The sequence below is a fragment of the Neophocaena asiaeorientalis genome, unplaced genomic scaffold, assembly GCF_003031525.2.
Source record: "Neophocaena asiaeorientalis asiaeorientalis breed wild unplaced genomic scaffold, Neophocaena_asiaeorientalis_V1.1 scaffold296, whole genome shotgun sequence".
NCBI lineage: Eukaryota > Metazoa > Chordata > Mammalia > Artiodactyla > Phocoenidae > Neophocaena > Neophocaena asiaeorientalis.
The window spans coordinates 1,304,522-1,326,435 of NW_020175084.1; the positions used below are offsets into that span (position 1 = coordinate 1,304,522).

Sequence of the window (21,914 nt, forward strand, 5' to 3'; positions counted from 1 at the left end):
TAGTAATCAGTTTTTGAGTGGTTGTTTTATGTGTGTGTTGTTATTTTTTTTCAGTCTCAGCTAACTGGACAATGGCAGTTGAGTACGTTTTGAAAAATGTCTGAAGTTTAGTGGACTGCATCTACCTTCTCCCCATCAACCTTTTCCCCGTCCTTTACAAAAGAATAAATGGGATGTTTGAGAAGAGAGCTGTATTAAAAGAAGAGTGTTACAAATGGCTTCAGAATCTGTGAATGCAAAACAAGCTAGGAATCGCTTCACAAAGGGGAAGAGGCAACAGCACCAGCAAATAAAGAACAGATCTTCATTTGGTGATGGTGATGGAGAAGACTCCTTTATCTTTGAAGCAAATGAAGCTTGGAAAGATTTTCATGGTTCTCTTCTTCAGTTTTATGAAAATGGAGAACTCTGTGATATCACATTGAAGGTGAGACTGTCTTTTTTTCTTTCCTCAACCTCTTCAGTGTATTATATAAAATAAAGGTTTCCATAACCACGCAAGGCAAATTTTTGGTGCTTTACTTATTATAGTCAGAACGGTTTTAGTTTCAACCCTTTATTACATTGAAGGGGAAGGGACATAAGGGAGGGTAAGTAAAGGGAACCTAGCATAAGATAAAATTATTATACTAATTAAATGTTGATATTCACTATTTCTTAGTTTCACTTCTGAAAGTTCTGGAGCCCTAAAACAACAAATAGTTATTATTTGTGAAATGGATAAATTGCTGTTGACCAGATAAGCTTTTTTTTTTCCTTTGGCTGCACTGTACGGCTTGCGGGATCTAAGTCCCCTGACCAGGGATTGAACCTGCACCCTCCTCAGTGAAAGCGTGGAGTCCTAACCACTGGACCGCCAGGGAATTAGCTTTTAACTTGTGAATTAAAAAATCTTGATGTTGGGAATTCCCTAGTGGTCTGGTGGTTAGGACTCCATGCTTCCATTGCAGGGGACATGGGTTTGATCCCTGGTCAGGGAACTAAGATCCTGCATGCTGCCTGGCGCAGCCAAAAAAAAAAACCAACTTGATGTATTCACTTACTCTTGATGTTGGTTAGAAGTCAGAATTCTTGGTTGTATATGTAACTGCACTAGTGTTTAACTGTGTGTTCCTATTCTGGTATAAGCATATCTTGTTTTTCTGCACTTTTTTGCTTTATTGTGTTTCTCAGATAATGTGTTTTTTGTTTGTTTGTTTGTTTGTTTTAAACAAATTGAAGGTTTGTGGCAGCCCTGAGTTGTCAGGTGATGGTTAGCGTTTTTTAGTCTAAACATTTATATGCACCGGGAAACCAAAAAATTCATGTGACTTGCTTTTTTGAGATATTTGCTTTATTGCAGTGGTCTGGAACTGAACCTGCAGTATCTCCAAGATATGCCTGTAATTTAATCTCTATTTCAATATTACCGTCTTTAAGTGAGATTGTTTATTTTTACCTGACAGTGAAGTAGAGTGTTTTTTAGACTTGGATGAAAAAGTCTTTAGTAAACTTTGTCTAAGGCCTATATGATCATGTTGCTCTGCTACAAAGGACAGTTTTAATAAAGTTGGAAAATTGATAAAGCGGTGTTGAAGAGCCTGTGTTCTAATTGTTTCTCATAGCTCATTTAAAGTACTTCTTACTATTCTTATCTCTCAGTGTAATATTAAATTTTTTTGAGGATTTATGTGTATACATGCAGCATTTTCCACATGAGATTTGCCATTATGGGATCTTTTAGATTTTGCTTTCTGCTCCTGATCAGCCAGGTTCTTAGAGCTCAGAGTTGTGGGGATTGAGGACACCCTTAGAGAATCAGATCAGGGACACTCAGCAAAAGTCTGTAAACTGAATGCATAAATTCTGAGTTTTAGGCCCAGAATGTCCAGGAGTATAGTGTTATACTGTAAATAAATGACCTACATTCTCTTTACTTAAACTTTTAATTAGGACCTACAAATATGTAAGGACACTAAGATATTGAGAAGAAAACTATTAAATAATTTTACTAGCTTTATGTGAAATTTAGCCATGTATAAATTTTAATGAAGGAAGACCTAAACTGTAGGTGTAGAACACCTGATCTGTATAGTATATTATGTTTAATGCCATTGTTCTAATTTTCAACGCAAGTGTGAAATTCAGTGACCCACACTGGATTTGACAAAAATAAAAATGTAAAATAGATTATTTGAATTTAATAAATTATCAGTTCATCATATCAGTATATGTTGGAAAATAATTAAATAGAATATTATTGATTGTATACATTTTATAATTGGATCTTAGAATAATTTTTACTAGCTACTGCATGTAAACTTTCTTAAGTGAAAAGTAAGGATACAGCCATTTTAGGGCAAGTGATAACTAATCTCATAACTTTTCTTTGTTTATTGGGTAACTTCAGCAATAGGTTGAAGTGAAAGCCTCAGAAGAATCTATGGTGGGAAAAAAAAGAATATGGTGGTAACCCAAAATTACTGTGTTTGAAGCAGTGATAGAAGTCATTTAGCAATGAGAAACTTTACTAATTTAAAGGAGCTATCATTTTTACTTTTTCAACTGTAAAATTATGATGACGATTAGGTTTTTGTGAGGAATAAGTGAATTGATAACATGTGAAGTCCTTATAACAGTGCTCAGTACATAATAATAAATAATCAGCTGTTAGGATCATTATGTGTACTATTCTTGTTGTTCCAAAAGTATTAGATAATGCTGCTACAGTATATTCTTATTATTAGAAAGAACTGTAGCTTAATCTTTTAGCAGGTCTGTTATTGGATTTGTTTCTTAATTCTAATTCAGCATTTCTTAAACTTTCAGAATTTAACTGTCACAGAACAACTAAACCAAGCAGGATTATGGGTAGTTTACAATGCTCTGTTCAATACAAACTTCACTTTTTACATTCATATAACCTTGAGGATTATACTTTGATATATTCATCTCCTTTTTTTATTAGTATGCTTCATTAGATCATTATTGCTTTTAGGACAAGCATTTTAGAAAGACACTTATCAAAACTGGTTTTATTGTTCATATGTAAGGCCATTAGTGTGTTTTTAAATTCCAAAGTGAGCACTGATATTGGAAAAACAAACTCATTTAACAGATATTTACTAAGGTCTTACCCTAGTATATGGAGAGTATAAATAAATCTGAATAATGTGCTGTACTTGCATTGAGGGAGTTTGAAATTTAGCTGGAGATAGGCACATACACAGCTAACTAAAATACAATTTAGTGATTGTCATTTTATGATATTTTTATGGAAGCATAGGAGAGGATCTGTTAGCTATGTCTGAGAGGTGATTGGAAAGGCTTCACATAGGAGATTATATATAATCTTGAGGTCATTCCAGGGAAAGGTAAAACTTGTTTATATATTATTATGTATTTATTAGTGAAAATATTTTAGAACAGTATATCTAGTGGCAGCTCTAAAGTTATGTATGAGGGAAGATTCTTAAGGGCAACAGTTTGGTGCGGAAAAGGCAGAGGGAAATTGTCTTGAAAGGGGTAATGCATAGCTCTCATAATGCTTAAATTATACATCATAGATCAACAAGACTAGCATCTACAAAGATGCTTTTATTTATGTTTTATGTAGTTTGAGGAAATGTCATTATCCTTGTTAAAGATCATAGTTAATTTTACCTCAAGAAGTTGATAGAGATTATTAGAGGAGGACAATCCCTTACATCACCTCTTTTTTTTTTTTTTTTTTTTTTTTTTTTACTTTTTTTTTTTTTACATCACCTCTTGATGCCATCACTGATTATGTTTCAGTCATGTTGTTTGGCCTTTTTTTGAAAGTGCACGTTTCTGTGATTTTTTTTTTTTAAACAAGTATTTATAGGATTCTAATGAACACGTTCAAGACTCTAAGTATTATAATTATTGGCTGTCAAAACTTTCAACTGATCAGGTAAGAATAAGTGCTCTGAAAGATTGCAGAGAAACAAAGTATTTGAACTGCATTATAGTAGTATACTTCCAAGAGGTAGAAATGATAAAATTGTTATCCTTATAAATGTAGCAGTTAACTCATGACCGGAGAGCAGGCATAATCTAATAAAAGAGAAATGATAAAGGAGAAAGTGATTTTTTAAAAATACAAATTTATTTATTTTTGGCTGTGTTGTGTCTTCGTTGCTGCACGCCAGCTTTCTCTAGCTGCGGTGAGCGGGGGCTACTCTTTGTTGTGGTGTGCGGGCTTCTCATGGCGGTGGCTTCTCTTGTTGTGGAGCACAGGCTCTAGGTGCACAGGCTTCAGTAGTTGTGGCTCGTGGGTTCTAGAGCACAGGCTCAGTAGTTGTGGTGCATGAGCTTAGTTGCTCTGCGGCATGTGGGATCTTCCTGGACCAGGGCTTGAACCCATGTCCCCTGCATTGGCAGGCAGATTCTTAACCACTGCGCCACCAGGGAAGCCCGAGACAAACGTCAGGTAGATAGCTAGTAGGAAGCAGCCGCATAGCACAGGGATATCAGCTCGGTGCTTTGTGACCGCCTGGAGGGGTGGGATAGGGAGGGTGGGAGGGAGGGAGATGCAAGAGGGAAGAGATATGGGAACATATGTATATGTATAACTGATTCACTTTGTTATAAAGCAGAAACTAACACACCATTGTAAAACAATTATACCCCAATAAAGATGTTAAAAAAAAAAAAGAAAGTGATTTTATATTTAACACTTAAGCATTCTGTGTTAAGAAGTCTAATAAAATGATCACTTCTACTTTTGTCCATTCAAATAGTAAGTCAGTATTTTGATTTTATTTTTAATGTTACTCAGAAGAAGGGATATTTGAGTATTTATATCCATAGATCCTTGTTTATTTGACTCCCAAAATGCTACCTAAAAGTTATTGTTTTCATTGTGTAGGTTTTTAAAGTAAATGTAGTGAGATAAGATTGTAGAACAGTGAATGTGACTAGACATTGTGATATGGTAATTCACTACAAGCCAAGACATTGAGTCTTATACATTTAACCCCTTCTTGACCTGGCAATTAAACATGTTTATGGCTACTCTGACTGAATAAAATTGGTGGATTATTGAAAAAGAGTAGCTAATTGAGATAAAAGGGCAAAATTACAAGGGCTTAAACTGAAAAATTAGAATACAACTTATAAATGTACATAAAAGGAGACTTGGTTATATAGGCTTTTTTCCCTCCAGTCTTCATTTCTGTTCTATGTGTTTTCTACACTTTTATTTCAATATCGGTCTCAAACATTTAGCTTGAGTTACTGTTAAGTGACATAATTGTAAACATTTCAACCTGATATATACTTTAGTTTTTAATGATTTAAAAAATTTTAGTATGTTTGTTTTCAACAATCCATGGTAATGGGATTATACAATTAATACTTAGAAATGAAGTAAATCTATGTAAGAACAACAGTTTGCAAAAGAATAGTTCATGGGATAGCCAGATTTTTTAAAGTACTAAAAATGTCAAAGAAGTAAAAATTAAATCAATTGAAAAATTGTTCAGTTATCAACATATTGAACATTATTTATTGCTTTGAAATTTTGATGAAGGGATTATTCTCAAACACTGCTGATGGATATGTAAATTCATTCCTTGTTTTTCATGGATGGTTTGGCTGTATGTATCAAGAGCTGTAAAAAGCTTATATTTATTGACTCATTAATTCTGCTTTTCAGATTTTATCTCAAGGAAGTCTTCTGAAATGTTGAAAAAACTTCCTGTTCTAAGATACTGTTTATATTTAAAATATGGAAAAGTTGTCTTAATGGCTGATATCAGAATAAATAAACTGTGTTACATCCACTGTGTAGAATAAGCATGAAGAGTTGAAAGTTTTCAGAAACTTAGGAAAAGGTGACAAAGTTCAGGACAGTCTATTATGTTTCAAAATGCATGGGAAAAAGTTAAAAGGAAATATGCCAACAGGTTGACAGTATTTGTTGAATTGTGAGTAAATTTTTTCCCTTATATTTTTCTGTACTTTCTTGATTTTACACTTTAAATATATATTGTAGTTGAGGGGAAAAAAGAAAACTTGAAAAGTAAGTGACCTTTAATGTAAGATAATAGATAGGTTCCTTTTGAAAGTCAGGGCTGATAGTTAATGGAATTTTTTATATATATATAAATTTATTTATTTATGGCTGTGTTGGGTCTTCATTGCTGCACGCAGGCTTTCTCTAGTTGCAGTGAGCGGGGGCTACTCTTCGTTTTGGTGTGCGGGCTTCTCATTGCAGTGGCTTCTCTTGTTGCGGAGCATGGGCTCTAGGTGCACAAGATTCAGTAGTTGTGGCTAGTGGGCTCTAGAGTGTAGGCTCAGTAGTTGTGGCGCATGGGCTTAGTTGCTCCGCGGCATGTGGAATCTTCCCAGACCAGAGCTCGAACCCATGTCCCCTGCATTGGCAGGTGGATTCTTAACCACTGTGCCACCAGGGAAGTCCCTGTTTCATTGTATTTTGATTCCTATTGGCTAATCCATGGACAGTTACTCAAGGTTTGGATTAGCGGTTTGTATTTCAAGCTTTTGTTAAAAAATAAAGGATCATTATGTTAATGTTGATATTCAACATATTTCACTACTTGGGTTTAAGCTTGACGTGTTTTCTTTTCCCCGAGCATCTTGAATTATTCATATGTTCACTTATCTAATAAAAATGTAAATTAGAAAATTCCCTAGTATCAAGGACATATGCTGTAGTATTTATATCATTTTAAATGGTATAATAATGTCTAATATTTTGTAGTTTGTGTATTTTTCACCCAGTGTTTTTTTTTTTTTTTTTTTGCGGTACGCGGGCCTCTCACTGTTGTGGCCTCTCCCGTTGCGGAGCACAGGCTCCGGACGCGCAAGCTCAGCGGCCATGGCTCACGGGCCCAGCCACTCCGCGGCATGTGGGACCTTCCCAGACTGGGGCATGAACCCGCGTCCCCTGCATTGGCAGGCGGACTCTCAACCACTGCGCCACCAGGGAAGCCCTCACCCAGTTTTAAACATCTAGTCTTTAGACTTCGATTTCTTTCATTTTAAAATTTCTGATAAAATATTTTTGGTAATTGATACTTATATTTATGTACCAGAGAAGAAAAATTTAGAAATAAACTCTTAAGAATATGAGACTGCATAGTGTCAAAGGAAAGTTAATAAATGCATAAAAGCCCAGTTTTTTTTAACTTATTTATTTTATTTTTGGCTATGCTGGGTCTTCGTTTCTCTGCGAGGGCTTTCTCTAGTTGCGGCAAGCGAGGGCCACTCTTCATCGCGGTGTGCGGGCCTCTCACTGTCGCGGCCTCTCCTGTTTTGGAGCACAGGCTCCAGACGCACGGGCTCAGTAGTTGTGGCTCACGGGCCTAGTTGCTCTGTGTCATGTGGGATCCTCCCAGACCAGGGCTCGAACCCGTGTCCCCTGCATTGGCAGGCAGATTCTCAACCACTGCGCCACCAGATAAGCCCCTTGGAAGGAGTTCTTTAGACCCAACCAAGTTGTCAGTTACTTGCCGCGCAGTCTTAATTTGGATGTTTGGTGGTCGTCTGGGTGGATCTTTTCAAGTCCAGACATAGAGCAATAGGAGAATGAGAAAGACTGAGTGGGAAAAGCCTTGGCCTCAGTGCGCTTCTTCATGGCCAGAGAACTGGTCTCTGCCAGATCCTGCAGGCAACGTCAGCTGCCACTTAACGGGCTACTTGAATCTACATGGCTCAGGATAAGTCCCAGCCACCCTTCAGAGGGGAGCCATAGCCCAATAGGCGGATCGAGATTATGGCCTTTGAGGCCCCACATTGGGTGCCAGGAAAGATGTTGCAGGAAAGAGAGTGGGGTGAGAGAGGATGGTCACATCCCAAGTCATGTCTGAGTCCCTGGGATGGCTGCCAAGTGTGGGTTCTTGGCTTTGTGCAGGCAAGGATTCAAGAGCAAGACATAGTAAAGTGAAAGGTTTATTCAGGGAGATACACACTCCATAGACAGAGTGTGGGCCATCTTGGAAGGCAAGAGGCCAAGCCCCAATTTTTTGATGTTCCTATTTCATATATAAGGCTCAAAGATCTTTTTAAAGTTAAGCTGTGTATTTATTTATTTTTACAAAAAGGTTAGTTTGCATTAGCCCCACATTCACAAAACTTAGAAAACAAAAGAAAATGTCCAGCCATTGTAGAACTCTAACATCCAAGTATCAATTCCTTTATTCCAATCAAAAGCAATGTTCCCAGAATTCAGCACAAAACTGAAAACACTGCTGCTACCAGCCGTAGTCCATAACGGTAACTTTAAATTGTCCAAGGGGATTAAGGAAGCATTTTAAATCACTGTCACTCCTACCAAAGGATTTTAGGCAACGAGAATTTATTCTCATACAAGAATAAATCTGCATTTTATCATTAAACAGTATGAGGGCCTTAACTGGGAATTAACAGTTTATAAACTTTCTCCCCCAAATTTGTGAATATATCTGAATGTTAAAATTTTCTTATTTAGAAGATGGGTATTTATTCTAAAAGGGTGCATAAGGGTATGATTTTGTGTGTATGTGTGTATATTAAATATACATGTTTTAGTTTATTTGAATCAAATTAAAGTTACAGAGGGACAGAGCCTTATAAACAACATGAAAATAGCTTGAGGGCCATTGATTTGTACAGCTTGGATGAGGAGGCATTGTAAAAATGATGTTTATCTGAAAATTGTAGTACTTTCTTTTCCTAAAAAAAAAATACTAAAAAAAAACAACAACTTTGTGTCGAGGGCTGACTTTCAGTAGATTGCAGCGAGGGAGCTCCTCTGCTACCTATAAAACCCCGACCCAGAAGCAGTCATCTACGAATGGTTTAGCACCAGTTTCCCAATGTACGTGCAGTGCGTGACAGGCAAGGGGGCGGCCGCCTTTCTGGCCGCATCTGTAGTACCTTATTTTATAGTACTATTATGTAATAGAGTCTTTGTAAGTTGTTTAATTGAGCAGGTTTACGTCATGTGAGATTTACAGATATTTACATAGAAACTAAATCTCAGTGGTGGCCAGTGCAGATGATCAAAAAAAAAAAAAAGATATTTTTAGACTATTTTTTAAATGTTTAATATCAGCTTTCAGATCCCATTTTAGGGCTAACGTGAATTTGAGAACATGCCAAGCTTCCTGCTGTAGTATAGTTTACAACTTGAATCTCAGTAGACTCTAAATCCTGCCTTCTAAATTATTTTAACAAAGTAAATATAGTATAACCAACAGAAACAATCATCTTGTACTTGTTGAAATAAGTGATATTCATTCTTACTCTACATTAGTGAAAAAAGCTGGGTAAGGGGCATTTATAAGCAAAACCTTTTATACATTGTAACATTCCTCAGGCCTTTTTCTTTAGGAGTTCTTATTTTAAAATTAGTTCCCAAATAATGAAACACAACTATAAGTGTATTACATAATCAAAATGTTACATGGAAACAGGATAATTGCTAAAACACTACTATCCTATTACTTGTACTCATTGATTATTTAACATAAAGTGCTGGGAAAACTGGATAACTACTGTGTTCAAAATAAGATGAGTAAGAGGTACAAACTATATGTATAAAATAAGGTACAAGGATATATTGTACAACACAGGGAATATAGCCAATGTTTTATAATAACTGTAAATGGAGTATAACCTTTAAAAATTGTGAATCAGTATATTGTACAACTGTAACATATAATATTGTACAGCAACTATACATCAATAAAAAAAGATATCTGTCTTCTCAGTACCAAAAACTTCCAGATGGAAATAGATTTGTGAAAAACATAAAACTAGAAAAAATACCTGTAAATATTTATGGACTGTTAGAATGATTCCCATTTCAAACATAGCACCTAAGGCAGAAGTCATAAGGAAAAAGATTGATTGGATTATATAAAAGTCCATAGGAAGTGAATAAAATTTTGAAGCATACTTATAAAACAGAAGTTTTGAAATGTATATATGACAAATGACTAATATTCTAAATGTCTGAGGAGTTCTTACAAATGAGAAAAGTCATAGAGTTCTTAGAAGAAATAAGTGTAGTCCAAAATTTATGAATGATTCAATCATATTAGTAACAAGTAAACTAAAACAATGAGATATTTCATACATTGAATTGGCAGATTTTTCTTAAGATAACATTCAGAATATGGCACAAATATTGTAAGCGGATCAGAAATGGACAACTTAGTAGTATGTATCCAAATTGTACTTATCCTTTGAAACAGCATTTCTATTTTTAGGAATTTATCTCTAGGAAATAATAGAGAATGTAAACAAAGATTCTCCTACAACAAAGTTCACTACTGTGTTTGTAATGGCAGACTATTGGAAGCAATCTAATTTTTCAACAAAGTGGTGAGATTTCAGTGTTATTACATTTCTATAAAATATCATTTCAAAATGATTTAAATAGGAAATGAAAAAACTTCAGTCAAGCTCATAGTAAATACTAACATTGATTTGTTTACTCTGCTTCAATTTTCTCACTGGTAAATTGTGGATAATAATAGTATTGACTCATAGGGGCATTGGGACAATCGAGTGAGTTAATATATGAAAAGCACTTAGAATAGTGCCTGACACAATAACTGTTGCCTGACACGATAACTGTAGTTAACAATATTGTGTTGTATATTTGAAAGTTGCTAAGAGAGTAGATCTTAAAAGTTCTCAAGAGAAAGAAAAAAATTTGTAATTATATGAGGTGATGAATAGCTTACTAAAACTGTGCTAATCGTTTCACAATATATACATATATCAAATCATAATGTTGCATACCTTAAACTTATACAACATTGTACATCAATAAAATTGGAAAAAAAGAAGGAACTCTTAGACCAAAAGAAAGTATAGTGCCTGATACATAGTAAGTGCTAGGTGATGTTTGCTATTAGCCTCATTAATTCACAAAATGCTTCTGAAATGTGAGATAATACAGAAAAATCATAATTTATGGTATAATACATTATAGATACATGTATAAAAGATTTGACTCTAACTTGGAAGAAGAAAATTGCCTGACCTTAAGAAATTGGCCTAGATTGAAAGTAAGTGACAGAGGATTACATTGTTAAAACAAATACACTAAACTTGTCTGGAGTTTTTATCCCTGCTATACAGCATGTACTCAATGCTGATCTCAGGCTAATTTTGATATTAAACTGAGTCTCTCTTTGTTTTGTTTTGAACAGGTTGGCTCAAAGCTAATCTCTTGTCACAAACTGGTATTGGCTTGTGTTATTCCCTACTTCAGAGCTATGTTTCTCTCTGAAATGGCTGAAGCCAAGCAAACACTGATTGAGATCAGAGATTTTGATGGTGATGCAATAGAAGACTTGGTAAAGTTTGTCTATTCTTCACGACTCACTTTGACTGTTGACAATGTCCAGCCTCTCTTATATGCAGCCTGTATTCTACAGGTTGAACTGGTGGCTAGAGCTTGTTGTGAATACATGAAGTTACATTTTCATCCCTCCAATTGTCTGGCAGTAAGAGCCTTTGCAGAAAGTCACAATCGAATAGACTTAATGGACATGGCGGATCAGTATGCCTGTGAGCATTTTCCTGAAGTGGTGGAGTGTGAAGACTTTGTAAGTGTGTCACCCCAGCATCTCCATAAGCTTTTGTCCTCCAGTGATCTAAATATTGAGAATGAAAAGCAGGTCTATAGTGCAGCCATCAAGTGGCTTCTTGCCAATCCTCAGCATCATTCCAAATGGTTGGATGAAACACTTGCACAGGTAGGGATGAATAAGATTGTGTATAGAAATGAAATGATATGGAAGCAAATCAGCATGTCCCATTTATCATAAAAAGTATAGATTATCCATTGATGTAATATGATGTGGAAATGGCTTTGACTCTTTCCTACTTACTAAACCATTTAAGGATAAGTCTGAATGTGTTTTATTTGAATTAGAAAGATCATTACTTGCTTTTTAACCTGAATATTTTAAAAATCCCTTTGAGATATCATTAGTACAGACCAGTACTGGAAATTGCTTTAGGACTTGGCACATTGAGCTTCATTCAGATTTTAGAAGGTAAATGAGTTTTTAAAAGAGAACATGCTGCAGTGAAAGTAGAGAATGAACTGTCCGATTGCAACTTAAATTTTATATCTACAACTATTCACAATCTTAGGTTCGTTTGCCGCTGTTGCCGGTTGATTTTCTTATGGGTGTTGTGGCAAAAGAACAGATTGTCAAACAAAATCTAAAATGTAGAGATTTATTGGATGAAGCAAGAAATTACCACCTTCACTTGAGTAGCAGAGCAGTACCTGACTTTGAATACTCCATTCGGACTACCCCAAGGAAACATACTGCTGGTAATTAAATTACTCATTTTATCAACTCTGCTCTAAGGAATTTTGTTGTATTTGAGGGGTGGTTATGTTTGCCAAAACCTAATTGTAAGATGATTAGTATCTGATTGTCTTAAAGTAATAATTGGCAAGTAAGGTTATATATGAATTCTTACTGTGCATGATTTCAGATAGTTTTACCAATAAGCCAATTTTTTTTAAAGCTGTAACAAGACTTACACACTCTGAAGAGCCTGCTGAAATATCTTTTCTTTGGGGGTCTTTTTGATTCTTCTAGGCAGAATTAGATCCTCTGTCATTTTTGCTTAAATGACACTTGCTTTTCACATTTTACTATGTTGCATTGAAATTTATTTGACATGTTTTGACCCCTTCAGAGACAGGTAAGCATCTTAATAACTTTGTATCCCTGGTACCAAACATGGAGCTTAACATATACTGCATATTTAAATATTTGTTTTTGCATTTTATCACATCAAAAGAAAGGTACTTAATACATCTAATGTTAATAGTATAACAGACCGCATTAAACTCTTAGAATATAAAGTTCTTATACTTGAGGAGGCATGCAGTTTCGCCTTTATTTGCCATAATTTACAGACTTTCATGTTTTCCCAAGAAAATAGTTTTATGTTCACTTATGTTACTCTTTAAAAAGAATATATTTGTGGGATAAGGGAGAATAAATGTGGTCGGTGAAGTCTGGAATCAGTACTCTGAACACAGACTTCCTGTACATCTGCTGTGACCTAATGTGGTTATTAAAAAAAGAGTTCTGTGGAATAGCCTAAAAACAACAAAAGGCAGTACATGGTAATGAATAGTGGGACTTTATCTAGATAGCATAAAGAAAATTTGAATGTTGTAGATCTGCCTATGAAGAAGTAGTTCTTCTAACTAGTTTAACATGAAAAGAATGGCTTATTTTTCTTTTATAGGTTGGTTTCAAGATTAAATTTTTGAAGTGTAGATTTTTTTAGTTGTGAATCCTGTTTCAAGAAGTCAAGGTATTTAATTCTTCAGATTCAGACTTGAATTCAAAGATTTTGGCAGTCTAGGTTATATGCCAAATGTATTAGACCCTCATATACATGATCTCTTACATGATTGCAAGAACTTTATGAAGTAGGTTTTAGTGAAGGATCTGATCCTTATTGTGAGAAAGGTGGTGTTATTCCATTTTATGGATGAGGAAGCTAAGAATCAAAGAGAGTGAAAGGATGCCCAAGGCTACACAGAACAGTGGAGAAAGGATTTGTGTTGTGATCTTTTTACTTCATTTTAATTTTTTTCCTTCCATGTCATGTCCCTAGGTGACCTATGTAGCTGAAATATTAGGGTCCACTTAAATAAAATCTAATCAATAATTGGGATTACATTCTGGTAATGTAATGTACATACATTGTAATTGTACATATGTACATGTAAATGTACATACATATGTAATGTACATACATTCTGTATGTAATGATTACATACAGCTGTGCCATAAAGCATCTGTAATTTGGGGCAGATTTCTTAATCTCTGAAGGCTTCAGTTTATAAATAATTTTGACTGCAGGATCTTTAAAATCTCTTTCAACTTTAAATTTCTCTGACTTAAAACATTGAATTGGTTGGAAAAGATAGCACAGGCAGTTCTGGTCATTCATGTATGTAGTCATTCAGCAAACATATATTAAGTGCCTACTATGTGCCGGGTTCTGGGTTAGGCATTAGAAATGTAAACACACAAATAGACTACAGCCGTTCCTATTTTGAGAGAACTTTCAGTCTGATCTAGAGAAATAGACATATGAATAAGTAAATGCCATAAAGTATTAAAGGTACGTTGATATAATCAAAAGGTATAGTGGGAAGCAAAAAGAGTGGTTATTTTTACTTTGGAAGGGACAGAAAAGGTTTTATAGGGAAAATAACCCCCAGTCTTAGTTTTGAATAATAAATAGATGTTTTTCTGGGTGCCAGTTAGAGAAAAGGGTATTCAGTTTATTTTACATTTATTGAATGTTTAGTACACGCCAGGCACTGTACTCGTCTTTATTAGTGCATAAACGCTTAACACACTGTCTTAATCTCGCTTAGACTCTGGTGACAGATATCAGCATAGATCATTTCAATACTGTATGTTACATGAATGAGAGTTACCAAAAGTTGTTACCAGAACATTGAGGATGATCACTATATGGGTGATGCAGGAGCTTAAACATTAAGGGAAAGACAGGGAGAAAATCGCGTTGGACAATGCAAGGCCTTTATGCTCTACTAAGGCTTTATCCTGTAGTGCAGTGGTTCTCATAGTGTGAAGCAAGTGGTGGCCTCTTGACCAGCAGCATGAGCATTCACTTGGGAAGTTTTTAAAAATTCAAAATTTTGGACCTACCCCAAACCAACTGAACCAAACTCTTGGTGGGGGAGGGGTCAGGCCCAGCAATCTGTGTTTTATAAAATAGCTCCTCTGGTGATTCTGAATCAGAATAAAGGTGGTTTTTTTTTCCTTTTTTTTTAATTTGGCTGAGTCGGGTCTTAGTTGTAGCGCACGGGATCTTGTTGAGGCATGCAGGATCTTTTAGTTGCAGCATGTGGGATCTAGTTCCCTGACCAGGGTTCGAACCCGGGCCTCCTGCATTGGGAGCATGGCGTCTTAACCACTGCGCCACCAGGGAAGTCCCCAGAATAAAGTTTTGATTTGTTAAGAAAAATTGTGGTAAAACACGTATACCATAAAAATCGCCATTTTAATCATTTTTAAATGTACAATTTACTGGCATTCAGTAAAATTTTTAAGAACTACTGATACAGGTAATGAAAAGCTGTTGAAAGAGCCTTTTAATTAGATTATTCAGTTGACAGTCTGAAAGCAAAAGAGTACTAAGTGATAAGAGAGAACAAGGTTTTGCAGTAATAGCTGATGAGGACCTGAACTAACAGTGGCTGTGGCAATAGCGAGGGAGAGAAAGGATACCTCAGGGAAGGACGAAGGTCTTTAGGTGGGTGAGGAAGGGAGATCTTTTATGATGGGTTTGAGGTGCCTCTGGGACATCAAGTGGAAATGTGGCTTAGAAGTGTAGATTGGAAGGCATTATGATACAGATGGAATTTTAAGTAAAGGGATTGACCTTTTCCTGTGTAAGCATGAAGTATGTGAGAAGTAGGCTGAGAATGAAACAGAAAACATAGAAAAGAGAGAAATGATTGGAGACAAAAGGAGACTTTGATATTATGGAAATCAAGAGTTAAGGAGTTTCCAAAAAAACTAGGGTGATCAGTATATCAAATGTTGTAATTGTATTCAGTCAGAAATTAACTTTATGAGTTTGTTGGATTTTGTCATGACCTTACTAGCAAGAGCAATTTTTCAGGGTGGGTGAGGAACTCAACCGTATTATAGTGGAATGTTAACAAGCTGAGATAACTGATGTATTCTAGTCTTTGAAAAGTTCAAATGAGGGGCAAAAAAAGAAAATTAGATTTTTAGTGGTATAATGACATTAAATGCTATCCAAATAACTTTTTTTTCCTGTTAATCAAAATTTTGAGTTCGTAAGGTTTTTTCCACACTTTTTTTTTTTTTTTTTTAGTTAGGGGGAATTTCCTGGCAGTCCAGTGGTTAGAACTCCATGCTCTCACTGCCATGGGCCTGGGTTCAATCCCTGGTCAGGGAACTAACATCCCACAAGCCATGTGGTATAGCCAAAAAATAAAAAATAAAATTAGCTGTTAAAAAAAAAAAAAAAAAGGGAGCTGTGATTTTAACCTCTATTTTGTGGCTTTACCTTTAGGTGTGCTATTTTGTGTAGGTGGTCGAGGTGGATCGGGTGACCCCTTTCGCAGTATCGAATGCTATTCTATCAACAAAAACAGTTGGTTCTTTGGACCAGAAATGAACAGTCGAAGGCGACATGTGGGTGTAATCTCAGTGGAAGGTGGGTCTGCTTTTGTGTTAAATCACATCGTGTCACCACAATGGTCTTTTAAATATTTGAACTTTGAGAATTTCTTTCTATAAGAAAATTCCTACATTATAAAATATGTTTCAGTATATCAGATTATTTGGTGAGTGTTTACTTGCTTTATGCCCATAGATGCTCAGTGTACAATCTCTTGCATATAGATGCTTAACAGGAGATGAGTATTAAGGAAAAGGGAGTTAAACTATTTTGAGTTATATTTACAAAATAACCAAACTAAAGAAAAATATTTATTGAACACAAATAATAAATATATATTAACTTTTTTCTATACCTAATTATTATTATTGAAATGAGGTTTTTTACCTGGTTACTAAAAATGAATTAATCGCAGAACCATGGATAAATTGTTAGGAGAATTAAAAAGTCACTTTTCTTCCAGTTATAGAAGTATAAATGCTTTGGGGAGAAATAAGAAAACATATTTTAATAAAAAACAAAAATCATCTGTAACCCAGACACCTAAATAGTCACAGTTACCATTTTGGTATGTTAATAGTTCCAATTTTTATTTGTTTCATTTACAAAAGATTTGATATATTAAGAGTTTTATATTTTCTTTATACAAGAGCATTTTTTCATTTTATTAAACATTCTTTGCAAGGATGATTAGTGATTACATCTACTAAGTAATAAAAAGTTGGGAAACCTAAGGGCAGGATAATGTTTGAACATTTAAATAACTTGTAAAACAGCATGTTTCAGGCATTTTATTAAGCAGGAGCTTACATTTATTTTCATTTGACTACTGAAGTGACTTGATCATAATGTTGAACAGAAGAATATTTGTTGAAAGTTAATTTATTGTGCTATTTTAATTATATATTGATTATATATAAATTTATTTACTTGGAAACAAATGAAAATACTTCTTTACTTTACAGGTAGAGTGTATGCAGTGGGTGGACATGATGGAAATGAACATTTAGGTAGTATGGAGATGTTTGATCCTCTCAATAATAAATGGATGATGAAGGCATCAATGAACACAAAGAGGTAGATGAGCATGGACATTTATTTTGATTTGTTGGTGGAAAATGAAGAAAGCTTCCTGTAACTGAAAGGGCTAATTTTTTACTCTACATTTTTAGAAACTTTAAATACCTTCCTAAACACATTTTGTTAAAGCATCCAATGTGATGCTTCGTTATAACTTTAAAAATTTTCCTGAGAATTTAAGAATAGAATCATGTCTTTGAGTATGATAATGATTGTCATAGTTTTGACTCATACCTGAGCATTTATTTAACTTTTTATTTTGAAATAATTTAAAATTTTCAGAAAAGTTTCAAAAATAGTTGCGTTCCTATGTACTAGTGGTGCTCAACTGAAGATAATTTTGCACATGGGGATACGTTGACATCTAGTTTTCTATTCTTGATTAATTTAACATAGTATTTTTAACTGAGTTTTCTTGTGTGTTAGAAGTATGAAAACTTACATGGAAATGTGAAGAGAGTTTGGCTGAAAAGAGATTTTTGGCCTTTTTTTCACTCATGAGGAGAAAGAATCTTAGTGGGGAAAACCTAGCCTTAAAATACGCTACTTATCTATAAATGACATTTTAATACTTTAGTAGGGCTTGATTTATGCTACATGGTAACTACAAACAGTTTAAATTCTAACACATGAATTAAAATAGGGGAGAAAATCCTTAAGTACATTTTTAATCTTTATACTCTTGCCTCCTTATCATGCTAAGCTGGTTTTTAGCTGAGAATTGAGTGAAACTTGTCTAACAAAATAGCAGTTGAATTTCTTTAATCTTCTAAAATATACCCTGAGCATTACAGTAGCTTTCCAACTGTATAAAAAATAATAGAACTGCATTTATTTTCTCATGTTATTTGTTTTTATAATTTGTATCCCCCCAAATCATTGTTTCAGTGTGTATTCCAAAATAATATTCATATGTTAAATACCTGGTTTTCTGTTTTTCCCCCTTTTTCTTTTTCATCTTTTCACTAAAATGGATACTGATGTTTGTTCAAGGTATGGTTTTATTGAAACCCATCATCCTAACAGAGCATCTCTAGGGGTTGATTTATTTATTCAGCAAATACTGGTTAAGTGCCCATTACAGGATATACCAAGTGCTGAAGATACAGCAATAAATAAGACAGTCAGGGTCCCTACCTCCATAGAGCTTACATTCTAAAAGGCAAGATAGAAATAAGACATGATTACAAGGGTAATAATGCTAGCACTAGCGTAAGTAAAGAATGCTTGAGAGTGGAGTCCCATTTAACCTAAGGTCTGAAGGAACAAAAGAATTTAGACTCATTAAGTGGTGGGTGGTGAGTGGTGTAAGGTTGGTGGATGGAAAGAGATGAAGAGTCTTTGAAAATCTGGAGATGAATGAGAGCAGAGAGCATGAAAGAAGTCCCATGTGGCTGACAGATCAAAGGGGATAGTGTCAACAGACAGCTGAAATAGCAGGCAAAAAATAAGGGCCTTTCAAGCTTGCCAAGATTTTTTAATCTGGTGTGCTTTGAAATACACACACACATTTTTTTTTTGATAGTAGGGGAGTGATAGAATCAGATTTCTCTTTTCAAAGATCCTCTGCTATGAAATGGAGAATGTATTTGAAGAAGACCAGAGTGAAAACAGTCTGGGAAACCAAAAGGGTTATTGTAATATTTTTAGTCGAAGAAATAACGGTGGCTTGGACTAAAGTGGTAGAAGTTGAGATAGAGGAAAGAGGACATATTTGAGAGAGAGTTCAGAAGTGTACAATCAACAAGATTTTATAATAATTAGATGTGGGAGGTAAAAAGAACAATAAGGAAGAGGCTAAGATGCTCCTTAAGTTTCTGGCTTAAACAACTGGATATGGATAGTGGTGTGACTTTCTGCATTAGGAAGAGCAAGACGGTGTAGAGGATAAAGTTTTTGTTTGTCTTCTAATGGGTATATTAGTTTTCTTTTGCTGTGTAACCAATTATGACAAACTTAGTAGCTTAGAACAACATCCATTAATTAGTTCACAGTTCCACAGGTCAGAAGTCCAGCAACTGTAACTGAGTTTTCCACTTAGGCTCCACAAGACCAAAATCAAGGTGTAGGCTGTAGGCTCTAATGGAGGCTCTGGGGAAGAAACTACTTCCAAGGTCATTTAGGTTATTGATAGAATGCAGTTCTTTGTGATTGAAGGACTGAGTTTCTTGTTTTTACTGGCTGTAGGCCAGGGATCACTCTCAGCTCCTAGAAGCCATTTCCAAGTGCTCCCCTCAATCTTCAAACTAGCAGCGACTTGCAGAATCCACCACGTTCTTTGAGTTTCTGACCTGTCTTCTGCTACCAGCTGGAGAAACCTCTCTGCTTTTATAGGGCTTACGTGGTTAGATTAAGCTCATTCGGGTAATCTCCACTTTGCCATGTAACGTAGTATAATCATAGGAGTAAAACCAGAGGGTGAATATTGTGGAGGAAGACATCTTAAAATCTGCCTAGCACAGGGAGGTAAACAATAAGTTTCACCTAGATTAAAGTTAAGGTTGAAGATCCAGACACACAGATTTGAAGTAGAAGCTGTATAATGTCTGGAAATACATATTAGAGTTATAAATCTATGGAAAGAATGAAATTGCCTACAGAGAGAGTATAGGGTGATAAGAGGCCTTAGGGAACTTCATAATTCAGTGACAGAATAGAGAAGAAGGCACTGGTAGAGGAAGCTGAAAAGTACCAGCCAGAGATGTAATGGAGGAGGAAACTCAAACATGTGATGTCACAAAAATCAAGAGAGTTTTGAGGAGTAAGAAATAATCAATAGTGTCTTATGGTCTTGTGATTTAGTGGGTGGAGGGAGGGGGGAATTATATGGTATACTCACTTCTGCCACGATACAACACTCGTATATTCTAGAGTGTACACGCATGTGTTCACCCACACCTGAAAGTTTTTATAACCACAGTATTTTGTAAGTCACTGCTTTATACTCAAGGGAAAAGAAGTTAAGGACACAAAATGAATGACAACATTATCCTTAAGAATTCTTTCCTAGGATACTCTTTTGGTAAGCTGAGAGTTATAATCTCAGTAGAGTAGCAGTTCTCTCCAGAAATAATAATAGCTAATACACAGCACTGAATATGGGCTAATCACTGTTCTTGGTGCATTACCTATATTGACAAATTAATATCAGTTGTGTCTACTGCTTTCTCAAATGGGTGACAGATGAAGAAGCAAGGTAGTAAAGGTTTAAGCAATACACATTATCCAAAGTATATACCAGGTCAGTGACAGATAAATTTTAGAATAGTTCAACTTTTGATTGCTGCAGTGTGTTTTTTAAGAAATTGATATAATTTTTTTTCAGTTACCATTATGATGAATTAGCTTTTAACATGGGCTAAGTCTCTTCTGTTCCAAGATAAATAGATGCCCTTCAGAAGTTAAGCAATGTGATCTAAAGCTTGTAATATAAAATTGATGTTCTTTTGTGTGATGTAATGAAACACTGCAACAAAATGTGCTCTGCAATTACGTGAATTTAGTAATGAGATTGACTTCTGACCTCTGTAGCAGACCATCTCTGTCAATTCATCAGTCTCTTAATTATGCAACTGAGTGTTTTACTAACTGAATGTTTTGGACTCCATTTATAGTATTTTGTTGGGTTTTCCTTTATTATTTCATTTAAGTTTAAAGTAACCTGTGTAGGCTATGCATTATAAAACTCCAGAGGGCACTGTTCACATAGACTTGCACAATTTGGCAACCCTGTAGCCATCTATTCAGAAGCTTTGATAAATCTAAAAATAATGGGAAAAAGCCACATTGACATTTAATGTGATAAATGGGTACATTAGCACAATTATTTTGCTACCTTTTTTCTGGAAACAAATGGAATGCTGAAGTGTCTTTTATTGTTTTTGCAGGCGAGGAATTGCCTTGGCCTCCTTGGGAGGCCCAATTTATGCAATTGGAGGGTTAGATGACAACACTTGCTTCAACGATGTTGAGAGATATGACATAGAATCTGATCAGTGGAGTACAGTGGCACCAATGAATACACCCCGTGGAGGAGTTGGCTCTGTGGCTCTTGTGGTAAGTTATGTGGCAGCTTGCTCACTGGATTGCATTGTGTCACATACCTAACCAAATAAGGAAAGGTCTGATGTATTCATATTTCCAGTATGCAGATATTGATTACACACCAGATTATTATATGAAATACTGCTCTCTTGCACATTCTGGTCTACCATTAGGACAGCATGTAAATCAATTCAAAATCTAATGTCTTGTGTTTTTTTTTTCTTTATTTATTTAGAACCATGTTTATGCAGTAGGTGGCAATGATGGAGTAGCTTCTCTATCTAGTGTGGAGAGGTATGATCCACATCTCGATAAATGGATAGAAGTTAAAGAAATGGGTCAGCGAAGAGCAGGCAATGGAGTTAGTGAGCTCCATGGTTGCTTATATGTTGTTGGTGAGTGGATATTTCTCTAGTTTAATTTTTTACAGGACATACAATGATAGTGTCAGTAACACAAATTTACATTGCATTTAGGCCCAAGTGGAATCAGTCCTAAGATTGGCTTTTGAATTCTTAAGATTCATATTCAAGCTTCTTTGTTTACATCTTCATCTTTCATGTTTAAAACTCTACCTCCGTATTTTTACTTTA

The 21,914-nt window shown here is 35.2% G+C and overlaps 1 protein-coding gene across 3 annotated transcripts in view; it reads left to right on the top strand.

The window, feature by feature from the left end:
- The window catches only part of KLHL8 (kelch like family member 8), a 53,519-nt gene that overhangs the window by 25,380 nt on the left and 6,225 nt on the right, over positions 1 to 21,914 (top strand). For 2 of the 3 annotated variants that reach the window (XM_024764191.1, XM_024764192.1), the window contains exons 2-8: positions 55 to 427; positions 11,172 to 11,720; positions 12,124 to 12,310; positions 16,090 to 16,233; positions 17,163 to 17,274; positions 21,165 to 21,333; positions 21,557 to 21,716. In XM_024764191.1, coding sequence (XP_024619959.1) covers positions 215 to 427; positions 11,172 to 11,720; positions 12,124 to 12,310; positions 16,090 to 16,233; positions 17,163 to 17,274; positions 21,165 to 21,333; positions 21,557 to 21,716 — 1,534 coding nt within the window. In that variant the 5' untranslated portion in view covers positions 55 to 214. The remainder of the gene's footprint in view (positions 1 to 54; positions 428 to 11,171; positions 11,721 to 12,123; positions 12,311 to 16,089; positions 16,234 to 17,162; positions 17,275 to 21,164; positions 21,334 to 21,556; positions 21,717 to 21,914) is intronic. The other variant, XM_024764193.1, reaches the window with a different exon arrangement.